Source organism: Medicago sativa, chromosome 8, assembly GCF_051527215.1.
Source record: "Medicago sativa cultivar Bolivia chromosome 8, Bolivia_mono, whole genome shotgun sequence".
Taxonomy (NCBI): domain Eukaryota; kingdom Viridiplantae; phylum Streptophyta; class Magnoliopsida; order Fabales; family Fabaceae; genus Medicago; species Medicago sativa.
This window is the reverse complement of record NC_140756.1, coordinates 40,629,831-40,653,163: the sequence shown is the minus strand read 5'-3', so window position 1 is coordinate 40,653,163 and position 23,333 is coordinate 40,629,831. Positions and strand designations below refer to the sequence as shown.

The 23,333-nt window shown below is 31.7% G+C and overlaps 1 protein-coding gene and 1 long non-coding RNA gene across 5 annotated transcripts; one reads left to right on the top strand and one right to left on the bottom strand.

Moving 5' to 3' along the window:
• The first annotated feature begins 2,059 nt into the window (after positions 1–2,059).
• LOC146899090 (putative LRR receptor-like serine/threonine-protein kinase At1g05700) lies at positions 2,060–8,160 on the top strand. Of its 4 annotated transcripts, none has more exons than XM_085732036.1 (13): positions 2,060–2,626; positions 2,734–3,280; positions 3,367–3,848; positions 4,150–4,288; positions 4,387–4,458; positions 4,831–4,902; positions 4,999–5,079; positions 5,704–5,831; positions 6,016–6,233; positions 6,357–6,483; positions 6,764–6,823; positions 6,896–7,085; positions 7,480–8,160. In XM_085732036.1, the coding sequence occupies exons 1-13, from the start codon at positions 2,506–2,508 to the stop codon at positions 7,883–7,885; spliced, it is 2,643 nt and encodes an 880-aa protein (XP_085588162.1). In that variant the 5' UTR covers positions 2,060–2,505; the 3' UTR covers positions 7,886–8,160. The 4 variants fall into 4 exon arrangements, with proteins under 4 accessions (XP_085588162.1, XP_085588161.1, XP_085588160.1 ...); XM_085732035.1 differs by having other exon boundaries at positions 6,761–6,823; XM_085732034.1 differs by having other exon boundaries at positions 6,013–6,233.
• Positions 8,161–18,661: 10,501 nt separating this feature from the next.
• LOC146899089 (uncharacterized) lies at positions 18,662–22,063 on the bottom strand. Its single transcript, XR_015022441.1, has 4 exons — positions 20,333–22,063; positions 19,974–20,232; positions 19,742–19,838; positions 18,662–19,662 (listed from the first exon to the last, which is right to left on the bottom strand). It is a non-coding gene; the product is annotated as an uncharacterized LOC146899089 (long non-coding RNA).
• Positions 22,064–23,333: the final 1,270 nt, after the last annotated feature.

Sequence of the window (23,333 nt, the reverse complement as noted above, 5' to 3'; positions counted from 1 at the left end):
GATTATGCATGGTTTGGGCATTCATCCAGCTAGTAAGAAGGGTTGCTCGTTCAGATATAGATTGAGTAGATTCAATAACATTATTCCAAACCTTATTATTTCTATGCTTCCAAATGCTCCAAAGGGTCACACCAAAGACTAGATTTTGATGCTAATCCAGATGTTGTAAAATAGCAAACACATTAATCGGAAAACTTACACCGATATCAAAAACAACCATCAAATAACTCCATAAGTCAATATGTTGCCAACAAAGTACACTCTTCTTGCACATAGAGAAAAGATGAGCACTATCTTCGGTCAAGTCTTCACTCACTGCACATTGATCTAGACACTAAACACCTTTACTTTGTAAACGGACTCTCGTAGGCAAACCGTTGCGTAAAGCTCTCCGTAAAAAGTTCTTCACTTCCGGCGGCAATTTTAACTTCCAGACACAACTCCAATTCCCCGACACGCGGTATTGTATAGCAAAAAGATACATGGTTTTGGGTTGTCTTTTTCACTTTCAATTATCCATTTAAACAATTTTGTTTCTAAGAATGTTATATTGTTGGTATCTTTCAAAAAAAATAAATATAATATGTTTCCATATGAAAGTGAACAATATTTATGCCTATAATTCTAATCAAAATCAAAATAATTTTAATTAAACCAAACTTTGATAAAACTATTATTCATACATAGTTTAATACATATTTCCAATTTTTATAAGTATAATATATTAAATTAAGCTATTTTTTTCTCTTTTGAATTCTGTTAATACTACATATGAGTTTAATTTAATCAATTTTGTTACTATTTCGTATGTTTCAAAGATAAATAATAATTGTTTTTTCGTATTATTAATTTTTTAAAAATCATATGTTTTATTTTATCTGCATATATCCATGGTTGATTTTATCCGCTTGTATCATGCTTATATTTTTTTTGTCATCCTCAATATTTGCTACTACTACTATTTTTTTTGAAAGGTCTATTATTATTTTTTCTAAATGAACCAGACATCCTTTGTGTGGAACTGCATATACTAGCTAATGCTTCAAACCGGGTAGGACTACAATGGTTGGCAAAACTCCTCAAGAGATTTAATACTGTTGCATAACTAATGTTAGAATTAAACCCAATTCTGGTCAAGGAGGAAGAGATTCCTTACCATCTCTTTCAAATGTTCTTTGAGCTTGAAGTCTGCCCTAACTTTGGTGGGCTGTCGGATCTCACCTAAACTTTTTGTAACCAATTTTTTTGAAAGATAATTCATTTTTAAAAAATTTAATTGATAGAGAAAATTTAAATAACTATTTAAACTACTTAATTAAAATTATAAATATAAGAAAATATCACTTTTTTCTTACAAGTGCCCATTCTATTCATTCTTTACACACATTATTTGATTATTATTTCAACTTACACAATTAGGATTTATTTATTTTATATTTTTGATAAGTGTTAATAATTCATTTAATAATCATGGGTCAATATACAAGTAATCTATTTTCTTTAATTATTTTTGGTATATGTGAATTTTTATTGAATATTATGCATATAACTCGACTAATAATATTTTTTTTGAAAGAGCTTGACTAATTTTTTTTTTTTTTGAGAGAAAAGAGCTCGACTAATAATATTAATATATCAGTTTTGCTATACAGTGCGAAAACTTTAAACACGACCTGCACACGATACATGAAGGGCAGTGGTATCATATTTTTTAAATAAATAAAAGTCAACGTAAGTAACCATCCAAAGCACATCCAAAGGTTACTATTCATTCGTTGTTTGTCGTGCATTGACCTGTCGCACTAAAAAGCTTTTTCCTTAATATATAACCTGGACAACGCCGAGATAATACACTAGTATAATAATAAAATGGACAACCTTTCAAAAAAAAATAAAAAAAATAAAATGGACAAACAAGCCCTGACAACGTAACAAAAAAAATAGACAAACATGCAAATAGTATTAAATAATTGTCCAACAAAAAGATGGAATATCCCTTAAAAAAATGAAATATATTTGATTTGGCGCAGAAGCATCTAATACTGCTTCAAACTAAATCAATTGTAGAGTCTCTGAATCAATTAGCCTCTCATATGAAACCAAACATTGTAGAATACTTAATACTCATAGTGTCTCATCCAACGACCTAGGAGTCTTCTGAATCAATCAAACATTCAAGTTGTTGCTTGATAATGTTGCTCTTAATAAACTTCGGAAACACATATTATACTGAGGCACATTTCATAATTTAATTTTTGTGATTAATTTGTTTTTAATTATGAAGAGTCTATCTAATGGGATTACTATTATAAAGTTTCCCAAAATGTTCAAACATTATTTTTATTTAGTTAGGAATAAAACACACATTTTTATCCTTATATTCTTCGAAAAGTTATTTCCAAAAATAAATCTATTATACTTGAAACAAATGCCCCTTAATGCGAGTTTTTTTACAACGTTTTGCGTATGTAAATTGAAGTGAAATGCGATTCTTTAACGGTATAAATGCTTCCTTGTATTAGCATTTATACAAGAACAAGAATGATGATAATGTTACCCCATTTTCTTTCTGTATTGCTTGGTGTCCTTACTATTTTGGTTTTGATACAAGCTCAGGATCAATCAGGTTTGTTTTTTAATTTGTCTATACCTACTTCATGTCACATATTGTTCCTAGTAATTATTTTTGTAGCTGAAATTATCTTAATTTATTCCAAAATTTACATGTATCAGGATTCATTAGCTTAGATTGTGGGCGACCTGAAGATGCGAGCTATCCTTCGTTGGAGACAGGCATAAATTACATTTCAGATGCCAAATTCATCGTCGATAAAGGTGTAAGTAAGAGCATACAACCTACAAAAGAGTTTTCTCGACAGGAACTCGAGAATGTAAGGAGCTTTCCAAGTGGAGTGAGAAACTGTTACAAAATAAATGTAACAAGTGGTACTAAATATTTAATAAGAGCTTCTTTCTATTATGGAAACTATGATAATCTAAATCAACCACCACAATTTGATCTTCATTTTGGACCTAATGTGTGGGATACAGTGAAGTTGTTCTCCAATGCATCACACACCACAATCAAGGAGATCATTTACACTCCGTCAGTAGATTACATACAACCATGTCTTGTTAACACAGGTAAAGGTACTCCGTTCATTTCAGCCATAGAATTGAGGGCTATGAACAATACAGCTTATGGCACATACGAACCTAAATCGGTATTATCACTCTTCCAGCGATGCAATTTAGGTTCGTTGACAGACACGGAATACAGGTAATTAAGTAGAATACATTGCATGAAATCATCTAGCAGTACATTAATTATCTAACAATATTTTTTTGGCCATGTACAAACAACAGGTACCGAAAGGATGTTTATGACCGCATCTGGAAGCCTTGTAAATTACCAAGTGTTTGGAGACGATTAAGCACCTCCGTTAAGAATGTAATTCTACCAATTCCGAATATTTATGAACTACCAAAAATTGTGATGAGCACTGCTGTTACACCGGTAAATACCAGTGCTCCATTACAATTTCATTGGGATGCAGATAATGTAAATGACCAATTCCACTACTTTTTGTACTTTAATGAGGTGGAGAAACTGGCTGGAAATGAAACTAGAATCTCAAATATCACAATTAATGACGAAGTTTTGGAAGTACATTTTAATGAGTTTTTGAAAGTAAAAACCATTTATGGTGCAACACCTTTGATTGGAGCCACAAGGTATCAAATTTCTCTTTCTAGGTCACAGAATTCAACCCTTCCACCCATCCTAAATGCATTTGAGATTTATATTGCAAAAGTCTTCTCACAATCAGAAACTCAACAGGATGATGGTAAGCTCGCCCTTTAGTTTATTTGAAAAACATACTACTCCGTCATATATTTTCTTATTTTCAACTGCGCTAATTATTCTTTCTCATTATAGGTAAACTTATAAGACAATGCTAATAGTCAATAAATTAAATACTTACTACAAATTTTCTTAATTTCCGTGATTTTGTTAACGATATACTATATTTAATGACCGAGGTAGTATATGAATTTTTTGTGTCATTTGTGGCGTAAAGTAAACTATATGCAAATTGTCTTTAAAACCTTATTGAACTGTTTTTTTTTTTGAATATCAAATACTAGTTGATGCTATCACAAACATCAAGGATGCTTATGGGATGGCTAGAAATTGGCAAGGAGATCCATGTGGTCCTGTGAATTATATGTGGGAAGGACTAAATTGTAGTATTGATGGCTATAGCATCCCAAGAATCACATCTTTGTAAGTTTACCATTCCTTAAATAAACCATATGCAAATATAATTCAAAAACTTTAATTATCCTCTGACTTAAAGTATATATGGAAATGGAACCAACCAGGAATTTGTCTTCAAGTGGATTGACAGGGAATATATCATCTTGCATCTCAAAGCTCACAATGTTACAAAACTTGTGAGTTCCTTATCTCATAATTAGGTTAGATTAAGGGCGGCCTCGGGTATGTTCGGACGGAGGATCTGGGAATTTAGGGAAGACCTTGTTTTCCTTTTTTAAATTAATGAAGCAATAAAATATTTCTAAAAGATATTAACTATGATTGAAATGTTATATGATTATCTATCATACTGTTAATTTAACTTGTTCAAAATCTCAAATATATACTAAAATATACGCATTGCATTACGCCTGCAAGCTGGGGAGACGGTTTTTAGGATAAATCTCATTTGGTTAAATGGTGAAACCATATGCATTCGATAAGATGATTATTATCTCTTTATTGGAGATTCAAAATGTTAACTCTGCATTTAACTTCTTTCCTTTCAGAGATTTATCAAACAATAGTTTGAACGGTCCCTTACCTGATTTTCTGACACAACTGCGATTACTAAAAGTCTTGTAAGTCCAATGCCGATAAATCAAATGTAATTTCATTGATTATTAGCATAAAAGATAAAAAAAAATGTGTCATAACTATTTTTCATGTGTTGGCAGAAATGTGAGGAAGAACAAACTTAGAGGGTTTGTTCCAAGTGAACTCCTTGAGAGACATAAAACAGGTTCACTATCATTGAGGTATGCTCCTCTATACTCAAAGTTACAAATTAGTCATTTTGTGTAATTTGTCTACCATTTGTCTCTATATTCTTGAATGTATTTATATTACAAACAAATCCCGAATTGTGTCTTTTGAAAATAATTTTATGAGTTTTTCAAGAAAAGAATTATTTTTATGAACGAAATTGACTAAAAACACATTCAAAGATTGTACTAACTAACTAAAGAAACATTTTTTTAATGATAACTTCTCACACATTAAAGACTAAAAAAGTTGTTTACGCTTAGAATTTAGTTATGGTGAGGAAGAAGAACCAAAAAAATCAATCCTTTAATTTCATCTAGAGAGAAGTTTCACATTCATGCGTGTGTATGTTGAGTGTCACATAGATAATTAACATGTCAGCTTATGCAGGTTACAATTTTGAGGATATTTCTGCCTATTTATAAATTTCAAGCACTAAAATGTCTGGTCGATATAATTTTAGGGACCAATTTAATAATTTACTCTAAGCAGTATATATCATAAAGAGTATTGTTGTAAACTTGTGTTTCTATTTTATCCATTGTCTAAGAGTTAGTCTTATATAAATATCAACAATGATATGATAACTAATACTTGGCACCTTTGACTTTTTTCAGTGTAGATGATAATCCTGATCTTTGTATGACAAAATCTTGTGGAAAGAACGATTTTTTAGTACTACTTATTGCATTAGGTGTAATGGCTTCGATTTTTCTTGTATGTTGGATATTCAGAACACTAAAAGGTACTTCAATAATTGAATGATCATTACATTATGTTGAAGTCATAAACAAATTCTTGGTGGTAGAAACCTACTACTAAATATGACAGAAAAATGGTTTTGTTCCAATCTCTATATCAACATTCATGTTTAAATTTTTTCCACATCGATGCTTATTTTCATTCAACTTTCTATATCAATGTAGTAGCTACGTGCTCAAATTCTAAGAAAAGGCGTTGGATGCAATCAAAGCATCGAACATTCAGTTACACTGAAATTCTCAATATTACCGATAACTTCAAAACCGTTATTGGAGAAGGAGGATTTGGAAAAGTTTACATCGGCATTTTACATGATCACACTCAAGTGGCTGTAAAAATGCTTTCCAAATCATCTAAGCAAGGTTATAAGGAATTTCAATCCGAGGTTAGTCATTGGATTCAAGTTAATCATAACACAATGTATTCAATCATGATTTTATTCAAATAATAGTATTTACATTAATAATCCTACAATATTTTCCATAGTTAATATTAACTCAAAATAAAGGCGCAACTTCTAATGATTGTTCATCATAGAAATTTGGTCTCTCTCATTGGATATTGTGATGAAGGTGAAAAAAAGGCATTGATTTATGAATACATGGGCAATGGAAATGTTCAACAGCACTTGTTAGGTAACTATGGTTTGTCTTTTGCTGGCGTAATTGCAGCTTTGGTCTCCTTATTTTCCTCCATTCACGGAATTGGTTCCCACTTAATTTTTTTTTTTTTCCTCTATCTTATTTTTATTGACGTGCCAGGAAACCTAATCCACTTGGATTATTCCACATCGGTATATTTTATGTCAAATATATAAAACCTAATCCACTCGGAAGATTTTTTTTCTATGTTTTCATTTTAAAGAGTGTTTATCCAAAACTACAAGACTAATGCCTATCTATTTGCATGTAGAAGATTATGCAAATGTCTTAAAATGGAATGAGAGACTCAAAATTGCAGTTGATGCAGCATATGGTAATGTGCACTTTCTGGTATGTTTCTTGCTTATTCTACTCTTTACATTGAACTAATTTGTTAGATTTTCAGGTTTGGAATATCTGCATAATGGATGTAAACCACCTATTATGCATAGAGATTTGAAGCCTACCAACATACTACTCGACGAGAATATGCATGCCAAGATAGCTGATTTTGGCCTAAGTAGAGCTTTCGGTAACGATATTGATTCTCATATATCCACTCAACCTGCTGGTACACTAGGTTATGTTGATCCTGCGTAAGTACGAAATGGCATTATAAAAAAAAAAAAATTGACCAGATTTCAATAATTTGTGGCATATTGTTTCTCTCAATCTCTCTGATGCAACATCTGTTTATATCTAGAATGTGAATTCTACAACATTTTTGCTTGTTACAAATTTTTGAAGCACATTTACCAGTTTACTAAGTTTTATTATAGATTAGATGTAATATTATTTTAGAAAAGTTGAGATAAGTTTATCAATGAGCTTAATAAAACTTTTCCGCTACTATATTAATAATATTTTTTACAAAAAAGAGTTGTTTATTTTGATCTATAATTTGTATAATTGAACATTAGATTGAAAAGAAACAATATTATAATTAGGTCAATATCACTAATTTTGTTTATTTGTTTGATTTCTTAATAGATATCAGAGAACAGGAAACACAAATAAAAAAAATGATATCTACAGCTTTGGAATAATTCTATTTGTGTTGATCACTGGTCATCAAGCAATAATAAGAGCAGCTGGAGAAAACATTCACATACTTGAATGGATTATTCCTGTAATTGAAGAAGGAGATATTGAGAAACTTTTTGATCCAAAGTTGGAGGGTAAATTTAGCATCAATTCAACACGAAAAGTTGTAGAGATTGCCATGTCATGCATTTCACCAAATGCTGCAGAAAGGCCAGACATGAGCCAAATATTGGCAGAATTGAGGGAGTGTCTATCTTTTGAAATGGATCAGAGAAATAATGGAAGCACGAGACCTAAAGATGAATTGGTTTATGTAGCTAACGTATCAGAAACTACTGTTTTAGCTAGATAACCACCATTTATAATCATATTCATTAACACTCCAAATGTCCTAGTACATTACTTTTTGTTGTGTTTTATACAATAATTTATATCTTGGAATTTTCTAGGAATAAAAAAAGGACAAATAATCATTTTCGTCCTTGAATGTATATTGAGTAAGAATAATAGTCCTTAATGTTTTGAAATTCTAATATAATATCTGATAGTGCACTTTGTTAGTCAAAATAGTCTCTCAGACATATAAACCAACTAGAATTAATGAAAAATAGTTTTCAGATTCAGAGACGTCAAAGACTATTTTGACTAACGGAGTCAACAATCATTGTGTCTACTCGTTACTTATTCAAAAAATAAATGACTATCTCCTTTTAATATACTGTTGTTTCTAGATTTTCAAACTGTTGTATTTGTCATGATTGGATCACCATGAGAGATCGTCCCTTGGAAAACGTTCTTGGCGATATTCGAATGGGTGTAAGTACAAGGTCTCAAGTAATTAACTTTTGTGGTTTTACCACTTTCGTTTCTCAAATTGAGCCTAAAACCATTAAGGAAGCGATAGTTGATGAATTTTGGACACTTGTCATGCAAGATGAACTAAATCAATTTAAAAGAAATGAAGTTTGGGATCTTATCCCTTGTCCTAAAGGAAAGTCAATTATTGGAACCAAATGGTTTTTAGAAACAAATTGGATGAAAATGGTATTATCACAAGAAACAAAGCAAGACTAGTTGCTAAAGGGTATAACCAAGAGGAAGGGATTGACTCCGATGAAACTTAAGCTCTCGTAGCCCGACTCGAAGCTATACGACTACTTTTAGCATTTGCGTCTTGTCTTGATTTCAAACTGTTTCAAATGGATGTTAAATCCGCCTTTTTGAATGGTTTGCTAAATGAAGAGGTCTACGTTTCCCAACCACCCGGATTTGAGGATATTGAGTATCCGGATCATGTTTATAAATTGAAAAGAGCTCTATACGGACTCAAACAAGCCCCAAGAGCTTGGTATGAACGTTTGAGCAAGTTTTTGTTAGAAAAATGGTTCTCTCTTGGAAACGTAGACAACACTCTGTTTAGTAAACGTAAAGGTAAATATATCTTATTAGTTCAAGTCTATGTCGATGATATCATTTTTGGTTCTACTAATGACAATATGTGTCAAGAATTTTCTAAGTTGATGTAAGGGGAGCTTGAGATGTCCCTCATGGGAGAGCTCACCTTTTTCCTTGGCCTTCAAATAAAGCAAACTCGTGATGGTATCTTCTTAAGTCAAACAAAGTATGTGAAGGAAAATCGAATGCAAGAAAGGAGTAGAAGCAGTAGAATAATTTCGATTTTCTTTCCTTGGATCATTACGAAATTCAAACATGAATCAGTGATTTGATTGTTACCTCGAAGTTTGGAATCTGAACGTTGGAAACTGGAAACTGGAATCTCGATCACAGCCAAGCAAGCAGCAAAGCCTCTAGCAAGTCCACACGAACAGTGCTCCTCTAAAACTCGGTGCTAGCCAATGAATCGGAAGTGCAAAGAAGAAAGGTTGCTCCAAAACGTGTAACCAAAAACTTCAGCACTAGAGTTCTATTTATAGAACTTCTAGTGTGCTCTACAGGTTAGAAGTCACTATTGGGCTTCAGTAAGCCCAACAACGAGTTTAGTAATTTTGCTAACTAATTAGCGTTATTTACTAAACGCACCCCTTATATAAGTCATACTTATATATTTCTCTTTTGACTGTTCTTTGTGTGTGACCCTATAGGTTCTAGTCACGTTGGCAATAATATTAAATATAATACTTAATATTATAAACAATGAGCGGTATCTAACAACACATCATTGCTACCCAAGTGACAAGAATGTCAAATGATCTGACGAAACCTTTCATGATAATACTCATGTGTACAATTACTCCTTTGTCTCGATATCTTTATTGATCCCAAGGCATAGATATTGTCACCCTTGTATAGACCAATATTCATATTTTTTGATTCCGAAATATACTGAATAACGAATAAGTCCAATATCTTATATTGACTTAGTTCGGCATGGCCATGCAGTTTTACAGTCATATTTCATCAAGAGACCTAAAGATATATCTCCCGTTTATGAGGAGGGACAAATCCCATCTAGGACACTCATGTCCCTCAACATGCTTCATCAAGCACCCATCAACCAACGTTATGGTTATCCTTTTACAGACAACGTTAGAATGGCAACAAAGCACGAGTCCACATCTAGGGATCATAGTGGTTTCAGGTCTAAGAGCGATATACACTATTATCATTGTGAGAATATCTTATGACAATTGCATAACTTACTATATAGTATTCTCACGGTGGGTCAATCCAGTATAGATATTACTCCTAATATTTATACCTATGTATAGACTTAATATCTCATATCTATGACCCATGAGATGCAGTCATCAGTCTACGTACATAATAGTCTCGACGCTTTATTATTATCCTTTATTCATATTAAAGCTTTGACTACGGATACATTTAAGAATAGCGTTCTTTATGATAATGTAATCTCATGATTAAGTCACACTTAATATATTATTACACGAACTATCTATTCTAAGGACTTTATTATCATTACACAAATATAATAAAGAGTGTCATATATTATTCAATAATAAAAGTCATGATACATAAAATAATGTTTAACGTAAATTATTGGCCTCTAGGGCTTACACCAACATCTTCTCCCTCCATTCTTTCACTTAGACTTTTAGGCATTTATTTTCAAAATAAGCAAATAACTTAGCACAAGATAATTTAGGCAAGAGGTTCCTTTGGAATACAAAAGTCGTGTTGGGTGCGTAACACCTTCCCTCCGTGAAACAAACCCCCGGATCCTTAATCTCATAAGTTTTTTTTTTCTCTTTTTCCCTTCCCAAGAATAAAAGTAGAAAGTTCAAAGATTTACGATTCAAGACCAATCCAATGGCTTGATATCCAAAATCACCGACTACACTTCCCTTAACGTAACCAAACCCCGGACCTTTGATCTCTTAAACATTAGGGTTATTCGATCTTTTCCCCTTTTCCTTGAAAAAAATAAAAGCTCGGTGGTGAACTTAAAATTGCGAGTCAACACTAACCAATAGTTTGATGTCCTTTCAGTGAATTGATGTATTGCTTAACTATTAAAGAATGCAACCACTGGGTTGATTAATGAAAAAACTATTCCAAAGGGTTGTGTTTCTCTTCACCAAAGGACATAAGTTTCTCTATAAATAGAGATACTGTAGAGGTAGAAAAAAAGAGACATACCAAATCAAATTCATGTGAGTCAAAGTCTGCCAAAAATATTACTAAATTATTCTTACTAGATTATTCTGCACATTGTCATTGATCGATATGTTTGGTGTGAATGTGCAAGTTACATCAACGGATTCAAATTATACTTAAGAGGATTCGCTAGTATATCTATTTGCATCCCTTTTAATCAGTGCATTTTTGCACATATTTTATAGCATTGCATTTTGATATTTTAAGAGTTTTTTATGCATAACATTATAATTTTAGCATGTTTTCGTGTTTTGGGTCTAATTTGAGCATTAATATAATTTGTGGAATAATTTCCGTTTTTAATGTGTTTTGACCCCTGTTCACTGTGCAGACCATAACTTTGGCTGTGGTTATCAGTTTGAGGCATACAAATAAGCGTTGAAAAGCTAAGGAAAATATCTGCAACTTTCATGTTGAGAACGAAGCCCAGTTTGGACGTCCTCCTGATAAAAAATGCCATTCTCTGAAGCAGTTTGGACATAAGCCAATATTTTATAAAGAAAGTAGTCTTCCAATTGGAGGAATAATGCAAAAAAAAAAAATTCTTACTTCTTCCCAAGAGTTATATGATTGTGGTTGTTACGATTTTACCTTGTACTCATTTTGGCCTTTTGCTGGGTCATATCTTAATTATTATGTATAAGTCAATTCAAGAAATCATTTGATCCTATAAATCCTGCTTCATCAATTTTATTTTGGTAGTTGATTCTATTTCTATTTAATTTTCAAATTGCAACTGATAAATATAAACTCAAACTAGAACAAAAATATTTAACATGAAATGCACCAAACTTTATGCATATTAATATGAGACATTGAATACCTAGATCTTCTGAGTTCCTACTCCTCCTCGTGTTATTTCTATTTTGTGTTTAAGCTCATCATTAGCTAAACCACTTTGTGGTTAAGTCATGATGAATTGATGATGTTATGGGTATTTTTGAAAAAGTTTGGTTAGTTGCGTACTCGAGCTTCTTTTAAATAAGTTGTATAAACTTTAATCTTTAAAGTAAAATCAGATCAATTTTATCTTTAATGCCAAATTCCGTGAGCTTGAGAGAGTATGAGAATGGAACTCCTTGACTATAACCATACCACCACGGGTAGGAACGATCTTACTTCCTACAAGTACAAGTTGAAACAGTTCTTCAGGTGCTTTATGACTCCATTCATGCAACACAAGTACAAGTTCATCTTGTTTCTTCTAATTTTATAATTAGCTTATTTTTTATTATAGAGATTAGGTTTTCAATGACCATAATATGAAAGTAGGTTATGAGGACAAGCACATCCAGATGACAAGCAGACTTTATGACAATATGCTAATATTTGATGAAGTGGAACAAGAACACTATATTTGAAGTAGATTCCCATAGACATCTTGTTTTATTGATCCAAATATTTGTTTGAATATTTAAGACAGTAGTTTGGAGCCTTTTCATAGATGCCTTCATTTGAATTTTACTATATACATAGGATGGAGCAGGACACAAGAGCGTGAGGTGGATTAAAAGTCAAACTAAAAAGATTGGAGCTTGTCATGCCTGTTAAGATGTGGGGTATGTATGTCCTCGTGAGCTTAGCTCAGTTGGTATAGACAATGCATAATATATGCAAGGTTCGGGGTTCGAATCCCAACTACCACTAAAAAGATGTGGGGTATGTACTTGGACTTGAAAATGGCATGAAAGGATGATATTTAGCAGAGATTTACTTTTCCCACCCTATGTCTTTCCTAGCGCGCCCTATTTTTTTTTCCATTTTTACCCCTAGTCCAGATTTCGTTTTCCGGAATCAATTGTTAGAATTTTGCAGATGTATCCGAATTTTACAATCCGGAATTGTTTTCTTCCAGAACTTTTACAATTTCAAGCTTTAAAATTCGAATAGCACCTATTCCAAAATGAATCAACTTGTAGTTCAAATCCAATTATAAATAAAGGTTCAAGTATTGAATTGAAATTGGCTAACAGGAATAGTGATATCTCCCCCAATCCTTCAAATACCAAAGGAAAAATTGGAAGCAATGCATATAGAAAATTTGAAAAACCAAAAACATGTCTCTAAATATACAACAAATGCTATTAGTTGGATGATTCAATTCAAAAGATACTCCTACAAATTCAAGCTGCCATGAATTCCTACATGGATAAGTAATGAGTTGATCAATGTTGTAGTATGACTCAAGATTTGATTGATGAAGAATATTGTTGCTAAAAATATAAAAGATTTGTTTTAAATATATTTTGTGAGATATATTTATGGACAATAAATATATTTTTGTACCGTATGAAGGAATATTTGATGCAAATATATTTTAAAAGAGAATATTTGATGCAAATATTCTTTAACTGAAGGAGAAAAAAAACGTATCTTCTGCGTGATATGCATTCTAAATTTATAAACCTTCTATCAATAAAACCTTGATTGTAGAGAGCTATAAAACAAACAAGGGTTTAGAAACCAACACTAAAACTAGGGTTTGTAGAGTTTGCTCTTGGCAAGAAACACTAATTCTTGTAACCTGCTTTCTCCCCAAACTAGGTAAACAAATTTCAAATTTCGTGTGTTCTTTCTTTCTCTCGCTGTTTTCTATTTTGCTTGTGTTTATAATTGTTACCCAAGTTGATATTGGTTGCTTGATTATTTTGCTCCACACATCAAGTATTTTATTGATGTGATTTTTAACGAATTCACAACAATCAAGGATCAATGAATATTGGAAATTGCCAAATCAAGGAACTCAATTCAATTCTTTGGAAATTAATAATTAGTCAAATTAATAATTAGTCAAATTAATAATTATTTTGAATGAATTTTCAAAATATTCATTTTTTCTTCCTTCAAAAAAAAATATTCATTTTTTCTAATGTTTAATATTATCCAAGCAAGGTACACATTTTTTGTATATAATCGAAAGTACACTGTATTATGTAAAAATTAGAATGTTTAATATATACTTTGTAAACAAAAAAAGAATGTTTAATACTTCTTTAAAATGAATACTACAAAATCATTTCCCAAGTTAAGTTATACGTTTTCCCAATCTTTAATTATGTGGTTCGTTTCAAGTTAAGACAAAATATATTGTGCATTATTCCAGCTTTATCACCATTGTTATTTGTCTGTTCCCTCCAACGCCTGAAAGACTTGTACATTAGCCCCCAAATGACCGGCTTCTCAACAGCAAGTCAAGTCTACAGAACCATATTCACGATAATTGTGATTGTTACATATTCTAAATTTCCACAAAGTCCAGAATTAAAGTGAATGAGACTGTTTTGTCATTGAGTCCTGTTCAAGGTGCCGTTACAACCGGGAATTTTAGGATGTTGCACCATGCTTACCTGTTGCAGTGGGTAATATTTATTATACTAATTATATAAATCATTATTGTACATATTTGTTAAAAACAAAAGTACAAGGTCAATTACGGAATTACATATCAACTAAAATACGCATATCCTCTTTTGAAGTTTCAGGCTTTTCCATCAAATATCTCGTAAATCATTCCATGGTGCATTTTTCTTTATTCTAGTTCATAAAGTATTAAAATGAAGAATTTAGATGTGAATTTAGATGTAAATAGATGGTCCACTTAAATCATTCCACTTAAATATACCCATTAAATATATCAACATTTGATTTTAGTCTCTACTCTTTCTAAAATATTTCTTAGGTTTTCGGTCCTTCTAAAAATTTTCTTCTATGAAATTAGTCCATACTTTTTAGTCAACTCATGTCTAAACATCATATTTTGTAATGAAATTTTCCAAAAATGGGTAGAATATTATGACAATCTCTCCTAAAAAAATTAGAATTTTTTAACAAAACATGAATTAAATATGAATTTTTATGTTTTTTGTGCTAAAAAATTCATGTTTTGTTAAAAAATTCAAATTTTTTTTAGGAGAGATTGTCATAATATTCTACCTATTTCTGAAAATTTTCATCAAAAAAATGAAAGTTAGACATGAGTTGACTAAAAAGTAGGGACTAACTTCATTGATGGAAAACTTTGGAGGCAGCGGCGAAGCTCGCAGAAAATTTATGCAGGGGCCAACTATAAAGAAGAATTTTTTTTGAAAACAAACATATTAAATTTAAGGATAAAATATATTTTTAGTCTCATAAATTATCATTTATTAGGTTTAATCCTTAAAAAAATTATTCAATTTTTGTCTCGGTTTTTTAAAATTTTACAAAAAAAAAAAGCATTTTTAGTCTTGATTTAATCTCTAACAAAAAATTAAGGACTAAAATTAACAAATCTTACAAACTTAACATATAAATCGCTATTTTAAAACGTTGGGCAAAATGCATTTGAAGAACTCAATTTCATCAATAATTGTCTTTTTAATAATGGATTTATAATGTCTTTTCTAATGTAAATAAATAGGTTATTTGCAAGAAACTCACTGTCCATTTAATTTGTCTATGACTATTGTCTTGATAATTTTTGGTTTCTCTATTGTTGTTATTGAGATCGAAAGTATCAAACTAATACAAATAAATCTATCAATCTTGTAGTAGTTTTTTTTACTTTATTATTTATGCTAATTTGTGCAACTAAACTTGTTTGGGGTAGCTCAATGTTTATTATTTGGGGTAGCCGGAGATAAATACACACCGACTAATTCAAGAATAATATTTTTTTGGGGTAGCCAAGGCTACCCCTCCCACATGAAGGGCTACGCCCCTGTTTGGAGGGACCAAAAGCGTAATGAATATTTTAGGGGGACTAAAATCAAATATTGGTATATTTAAGTGGACCATTTACTTATTTAGCTCTTATTTATTTTTGTTAAGTAGAATAGTGCCAAAAATTCACTTCTTAAAATTAGAGTATACGTAGTTTGAACACGGATGCTGCATATATAAAATATTGTTCTTTTGGTGGTGGTCGGGGTTTGAACCCCGAACCTTGCATATTTTATTCATTGTCCATACCAACTGAGTTATGCTCACGAGGACATATAAAATATTGTTTAGCAACTAGACTAAGTTTAAGGAACAATTTCCTTTTTTATATTTGGTTTTTCGTTAATTATTTCTATATTATAAAAATATTTTTTGAAATGGAATATAATCTATCACACCGTTGGATATGACTTAATTGAACTACGAATAAACCAGAAACTCAAATTTTGACAATTGGAATCTTCGACATAAGTCAATCCGACAAAACCAGATAAGAAGAATTTGTAATTTTTAATATTTTTTTTAGTATGTCGGTCTTTGTAAGATTCTCATCTTTAGTAAGTCAGTCTTTGTAAGATTCTCATCTTTAGTAACTTAGGGTGTGTTTATTTCAAGTTATATTTGTTGATTCCTTGGAATAAAATGATAGAAATATATATATGCCTATGTTTGTTACAAGTTTACTAAATTTTATTCCCGGGTATAAAATGTTCCTGGGAATAGAAAAATTTTCCCAAGGAAAAGGGTCGGAATAAAGTTTCCATGGAGATGGGAATAAATTCATAAATAGTTACCTATTATAATCCTTATTTTTATGGTTCCTAGGAATATTATAAGGTTAACCAAACATATTTTTCCTAAATACCTTGGAATAAAATTTTCATCTTTATATTCCAAGGAATGTTATTCTTAAGAATAAATTTGGTAAACTTGAAACAAAACACCCTTAGTCTTACAAATGTTCTCATGCAATGGATGAATACCATTTTGTTTTTTTAATCGAAATTTTTGTGTCTTCTATTCTTTCAATCTTATTGCATTTCAATACTTTAACTACCATACTAAATATACTTCATTCGGTTATTTTGATTAAAAAAAAATTGTTTAATAGTTTGGACAAATAATTTAACTTTTGTTGACCCATTGTTTGTTACAAAAAGGACAGGAGGAAGTAATTTATAAGGATATTTAAGTAAATGAAACATATTTTACCATTAAAATCAACATTTTCAATCATTTTTCTAATACACATGTAATATTTTAAATAAGACATTTTAATTTGAGATGATTAAATATGTTTTTAGTCCCTACTAAATCATGGGTTTTTAGGTTTAGTCTCTAAAATTTTAATGATAATTTTAGTCCTACAAAATATTATAGTTTCTAAAAATAGTCCCTATTTTGAAAAATTTTACAAAAAATGGATACTTTTAGTCCTCTAAAATAGCCCATATAAAATGCAAACATCATAAATTCATGTATTATTTAAATATTCTTAGTTTAATTCAGGGATATATTCTAAATAAACAAAAAACATAAATCCGATTCTAGAAAAATATTTAGTCTTCTATGTGTATGTTAGTGGGATTTTCATTAAAAGAGAATACATGAAACATATTAAGTTGCTGGGAAATTTTTTCAATTTTTCAACAATGACAAAAACACCCTTTTTAAAAATTGAATCCAAAATCAATTACATTTATTAAATCAATAAATATTTTAAAAAGAATACAATCATAGTGGGTCACTTAAGCTACTAATCTCAGCCATTAAAAATATTCAACTTACATCCAATGGATCACATCCCTTTTGCAACAAAAATAAAAATAAAAATCAAGTCATGCACCGGTAGGAGACCCGTGAAGGTCATGCACCGTAGCCTTTGCCCCTGTTCAACCCCAACAAAGGTTTCAAGAGATTTCACGAACTATTCATTCCTTATATATAATATGTCATATGTGCTTATAATTTGGGACGGAAAAAACGGTGAAATTCTCGTTATAAATACAAACTCGATACATCACTCAAACAATAAACCTAAAAAGTCAATTGTTTCTTATGAAAAGGACTGAAGGGAGTACTTACATGACAAACGACACTTGGTAACTGTGAAGGAATTAATATATATTTTTCAATAGAAGAGGTTTAAAGATTACTTTAGTTCTCTCATTTAGAGTAACTAAGTATGCCAAATTCATGTTTACAAACAAGAAAGCCATCATTATTTAGATTACTTGTACTGTATCCAGACATAGAATTATGTATCATATTTTTCAATAGAAGAGGTTTAAAGATATTTGATTGAATACCACAAGACTTTTTTAAAATCACAAAGAGTCTTGATTAAATACAACAAAATTTATTTAAATTAAGTAAAAGTCTTGATTCAATACTTCAAAACTTTTTCATCATTAAAAAAAACTTTTTTTGAAAGGAAAAAAAAAAACTAATGTTCCACATCAACACATGGTTATATTGGCCACATCCCCTACCAGCAAATTTCCCATATAGGCCAAAGTGAAATTAAACTTCTTCAGGTGCAATGTCACTTTATAATGAACTAGACCTTGCACCCGTGCTACCGCACGGGTCATACAAATTGCATATGTGTAACCATGTTAAATTTTAAAAGCGACATAGATTGTTTGTATGGTTCAGAACGATAACTTTATCACCATTGCATGAATATGATCTTAATATATTTCAAGTTTGTAATGAAGCTATAAATAGTGGATGAGTTAACCCCTCATAATGTAAACTACTACACCATTATAATTGATTTTTTGTCTGCAATAAGTTTTTCCTAATATTAAAATCAGTAGTATAGCTTAATGGAATTACTAAAGATTGTTTCATTAATTTCTGTTTACTTCAGGAAATCATGGTTGAACTTCTGTAGATTAAACATTTGAACCAATTCTTTCAAAAAAAAAAAAACATTCGAACCAATGAACATTTCTTACATCAGATGGACTCTTGCATTGATTATTCTTACCATAAATTGAGCATAAGAACACACGCAAAGATGTTTAAGCTGACATTTGTTTTATAACGAATGATAGTTGAGTTGCAATCTTAATTAGAATTATATGTTAGCTCAGCATTGTGATTATTACTAATATATAGTTACTTGTTACTCATAAAATTATACTGGAAATAAAATTAATTGACCAATAGGAATTCTGAGTACATTCGACCCAGCTTATTTCATTCACCAATTCTAAAAAAGGACCACAATTGAACATGATTTAAAACAAACACTGAGCTACATGCTCAAGAACAAAGAGACAGGTGATGTATTCATAACACAAACCACAATTGAATTTGAAACACTTGATTACAATTGTCATTCTCTTAGTCTAAAGCATATCATCAACCAAAGAGACAACTGTTGAAGTTGTATTCTGACTTATACATTGGGACACTTGCACTTCTCCACCATCAATTCTGGTTAGCAACCAAGGGCAGAGGTCAGTTAGCAACCAAGGGCAGAGGTCAGTTAGAAAACTAAAGTCCAGTAATAATTTAAAAAACTGAAAAAAAAAACATTCATAGACAAACTGAAATTATATTACTTAGACTTGAATTCAATAGCTTCTGGAATATCACCATCCAGCAGTAGTTTAGTTCCAAAAAAAGCATTCGAAACGCCCATGATTCCTTGGTATTTTTTTAGCTTTGCATTGTTGGATCAAAACAATGACATGTGATGATGGATCATGAGCTGCCAGGAATGAATTCATCCTCTCAGCATAGTTAGCCCATAGTGTGCAATGAACCCTCCTACTTCTGAAACATACATATCACTTGGTTATTTCTCACCAAAATTTGCTGACATAAAAAATTGAGTAATTTTTAAACCACATACTCAGAATCCTGCAGTGTAAGATCCATCAGCTTACTCCTGCGGCCATTGACATCCTTCTCTTTCAATTCATCTCTCTCAACGACTTGTCCAATCACATCTGCACGTAATGGATTGAAGGTAAAATGCTTATGTTCAAAAAATATTATATGCATGAACAAATGAAAAGAAAATTATTTACTGTCAGTTGTAATATCTATATGCTTAATATACTGCTCCAACTGTATACACTAACCGACAATCTTTTCCTCCCTCTCTTATATTTCATTAAAAGGGACGAAATCGAAATGATTCAAAGGAATGGTGCTTGCATCCACTTTAAGGAACTTTGTCTTGTCTATAAGGTTTAGCTTGAACCTATGTTTGGTAACCTGATAGTTAAGATCGTTTTTAGTCACCAAAACATTCTCAATGTCGTATGCAGATCCCTCTTCTACGTTTGACCTAATCTTTGGCACCAGATGTTTTTTAGCAGATGCTTGTATCTTCCCAAGCTGTTTTTTTGAAATAAACAAAGGTGAAACATAAGACAACTTGAGTCATATTTCATTTTTCAAAAAATAAGACCACATAATAGAATTTCAAAATACCAACCTTGTCATCAAGCAATAGCATGTGAATAGAGTTATCCTCATTTAGGTTGGTGAACTCAGGCACGGTCCAAACATGGACGACACGAACTCGAAGTTCGATGTTGATCTTCCAACAACAATGGCGGCAACAGGAGTGATGAGTGGAGCCATGGTGGTAGCAAGCGCCTTACAGAAGTTCTGAACTAAGATATGTGAATTTAATGTTTAGTGGATACGTGAATAATAGAGTGATGATCATGGTCCATATATATAGCACAATTTGTGGTATCTCATTAAAATCCCACTACTCAACCAAACAGTCTTTGGTAACATCAGTTTTTTTTTAGTGTTGGTCTAGCTTCATATTGAATGAGTAACGCTCTTCCCATTGAGAGTGAAAAGTCCCAATAATTAGAATTAAAAGTAGTTATGGCAATTGATATTCCATCAAAATAATTGCCACTAACATATGTATCTTTTCAATCAACCATGGGAAAATGATCTTTATCAATTCCAACTTACACACACGTGCATTTAGCATATGTATTAGAAATGAGAACAGTCAAATATTGCTTTGGAAGATTTTTTTTTTTTTTTGAAACTAACATATCAATGTTTAGCCATCAATGTTAAATAATAATAAAATAATTTTTTTTTATTAAACACCAACATTATTATCAATGTTAATCCACTTTTATTAAATTCCCAAAGTCCACTCTTATTAAATATCAAAGAAATAATTTTTTTAATTAAAAACCAACATTTTTTTTAGTTTTCTTTTGGTAAATAATTATATACTTTATAGTGGTAATGTGTCAAATTTATCTTAGATATCGATTATTAAGATTCATGTGCTATAATTTTTGAAGAAATGCCTCAGTTCAACAATGAACGACTACTTGGTTAAAAAAAAAAAACACTTTCGTAGGGGGTTGCAAGTGTAGGGATACTTCCCTGAATTCATGAATCCATAAGGTTCAGAGAAGTGAGAGAGAGGGAGATGGAACAATGAAAAAAAATGGGGTATTGAAGTTGAAAAAAAAAGAGATGACACAGATAAAGTAAAAGAGATGGTTTATTTCGATTTTCATATATAAGCATCAGATTGACTATATCATTAGTTGTCGACATGTTTAAACAATGAACAAATTTTTGGAAAAAAGTTACTGTATGAAGGGAAAAAATGGTTGAAAATCACAAACTTTTGGGTTTAGATTGCGAAGGAGAAAAAAGGATTCAAAACCATTTGGAAAGAAAGGAAAAAGAATTAATTGGTTTTTAGAAAAGGGAGTTTAATGTTGGATATCAAGTAGTGGAAGCCAAATGATATCACAAAAAAAGTAAGTGGCTTGGTGGTCAAAATTCTTTGAAGTAACCAACATGTCATGGGTTTGAATCTTTGAAGAGAATTTTTTTCATAAATATTTTTCAAAACCCTCAAAAAAGGCAGGAGGACACAAAGGTAATTGCGAGACTTGAATTAGGTTTAGGGCTTACACATGGAGCATGCATTGTGAATCTTAGTAGGAATCTAGGGTTAGGGCAACATGATATATGTATTAGTGGAAGCGAAATTATAACATGAAAACAGCTACTGGTCAAGTGGTTTAAGTGTTTGGATGGAGGCTATGGGTTGCGAGTTCAACTCCCTGCAAAGACTTTTTTCAGTTTTTTAAACCTCGAAAAAAGGCAGGATTAGGTTTAGGTTTAGGGTTTCACAATGAGCATGCATTGTGAACCTTAGTATTATATATTAAGATACTATACCTATAATAATAAACATAACCTTCAGCCTAAAATAAAATGCAAATAAAATAAAAAAACATAAATAAAAAGACACAAACATAAAAACAACTCATTTTATTAATATATGAACAATACATTACAATAATTTTCAAGCTTTTTAAGCTTATTACATAAGATCCTAAATCTATTTCTAATCTCCTAAGAGCCTAATTTTAATCTCCTAAGAGCATAACCACTGCTATGTGATAGGACATAGCAGTAGTTTCCCTATTGGAGGGCAACCGGAGGAGGAGGGAAGAGGAAGGCGGGAAGAAGAAACCAATGCTCCTGAGGGAGGTAGGGGGTTCTCAAACTTACGCCCAGATAGGCCAAGCTAAGAACCACACTGACCCACATGACCCCCAGATGAATCGCGCTTCTTTGCAGCGCGGTTCCATCCTCATTGACCGTTCATACAAACCCTGAAAGTTTTCAACGAGGCCCTTATCTATGAAAGGCCAACGATGGAAAACCATGGTTGTAGAAGGAAGAAGAGGAGGAGAGGGTGGGAGAGGATGGTGTGAGAAATGGTGGGGTTTAGAAGGCTATTTATAGGGAGGGGGGTCAAAAACGGTTGGGAGGTCATAAATGTAGTAAAAAAACGTGGTAAAACACGTTTTTTTGACTTGACCACCGACAAAAACATGTGGTGCAGACCACCGGACATGACACTGATGCAGCCCGAAAAATACAATCTGGAATGCACCTTTGTATTCCAGAATATATTTTCCGTATTAATACGATACTGGTGAACGAGGGAAAAGTTGCCTCTTCTTGTAAGGTTAAGGAAATTCCGGATTGTATAATCCGGAAAGCTTCAGCATTGGATTCTTTTGAAAGAGAGTCATTAATGTAGGTTTGAACGGTTACAACCACTAACACGTTTTCATTGACTGTAATAATGACCTAGGACTTGTTTTAGGCTATAAATAGGCTTCCATCTTCAACAAATACCTTCATTCTTCACTTCACCTCTTTTCTTCCATTTTCTTCAAATGTTTTTAGTTTTTTAAGGGTGTCGGTGGTGTCATGGTCATTGTTGACCGTTCATATGAACCCTGCAATTGCATTGCAGCGTGTGTGGGGTTCATATAACGGTCAACAGAGACCCTTGACATCAACGAAAGACACAAAAAAGCAACAACATCGGTTCCAGAATTCGTTTTCAGGATATCACTAACAATCTGGTCCGGATTATATAATCCGGACCAGGGGCATTTTTGGAAAGTTTGCAGGGC

Bases quoted from the DNA above. Each gene is read 5' to 3' on its own strand.
- LOC146899090 (XM_085732033.1), top strand. From the start codon at position 2,506: ATGCTTCCTTGTATTAGCATTTATACAAGAACAAGAATGATGATAATG. The intron at 3,849-4,149 runs GTAAGCTCGCCC...ATCAAATACTAG, and splicing joins AGAAACTCAACAGGATGATG to TTGATGCTATCACAAACATC. The intron at 7,086-7,479 runs GTAAGTACGAAA...ATTTCTTAATAG, and splicing joins CTAGGTTATGTTGATCCTGC to ATATCAGAGAACAGGAAACA.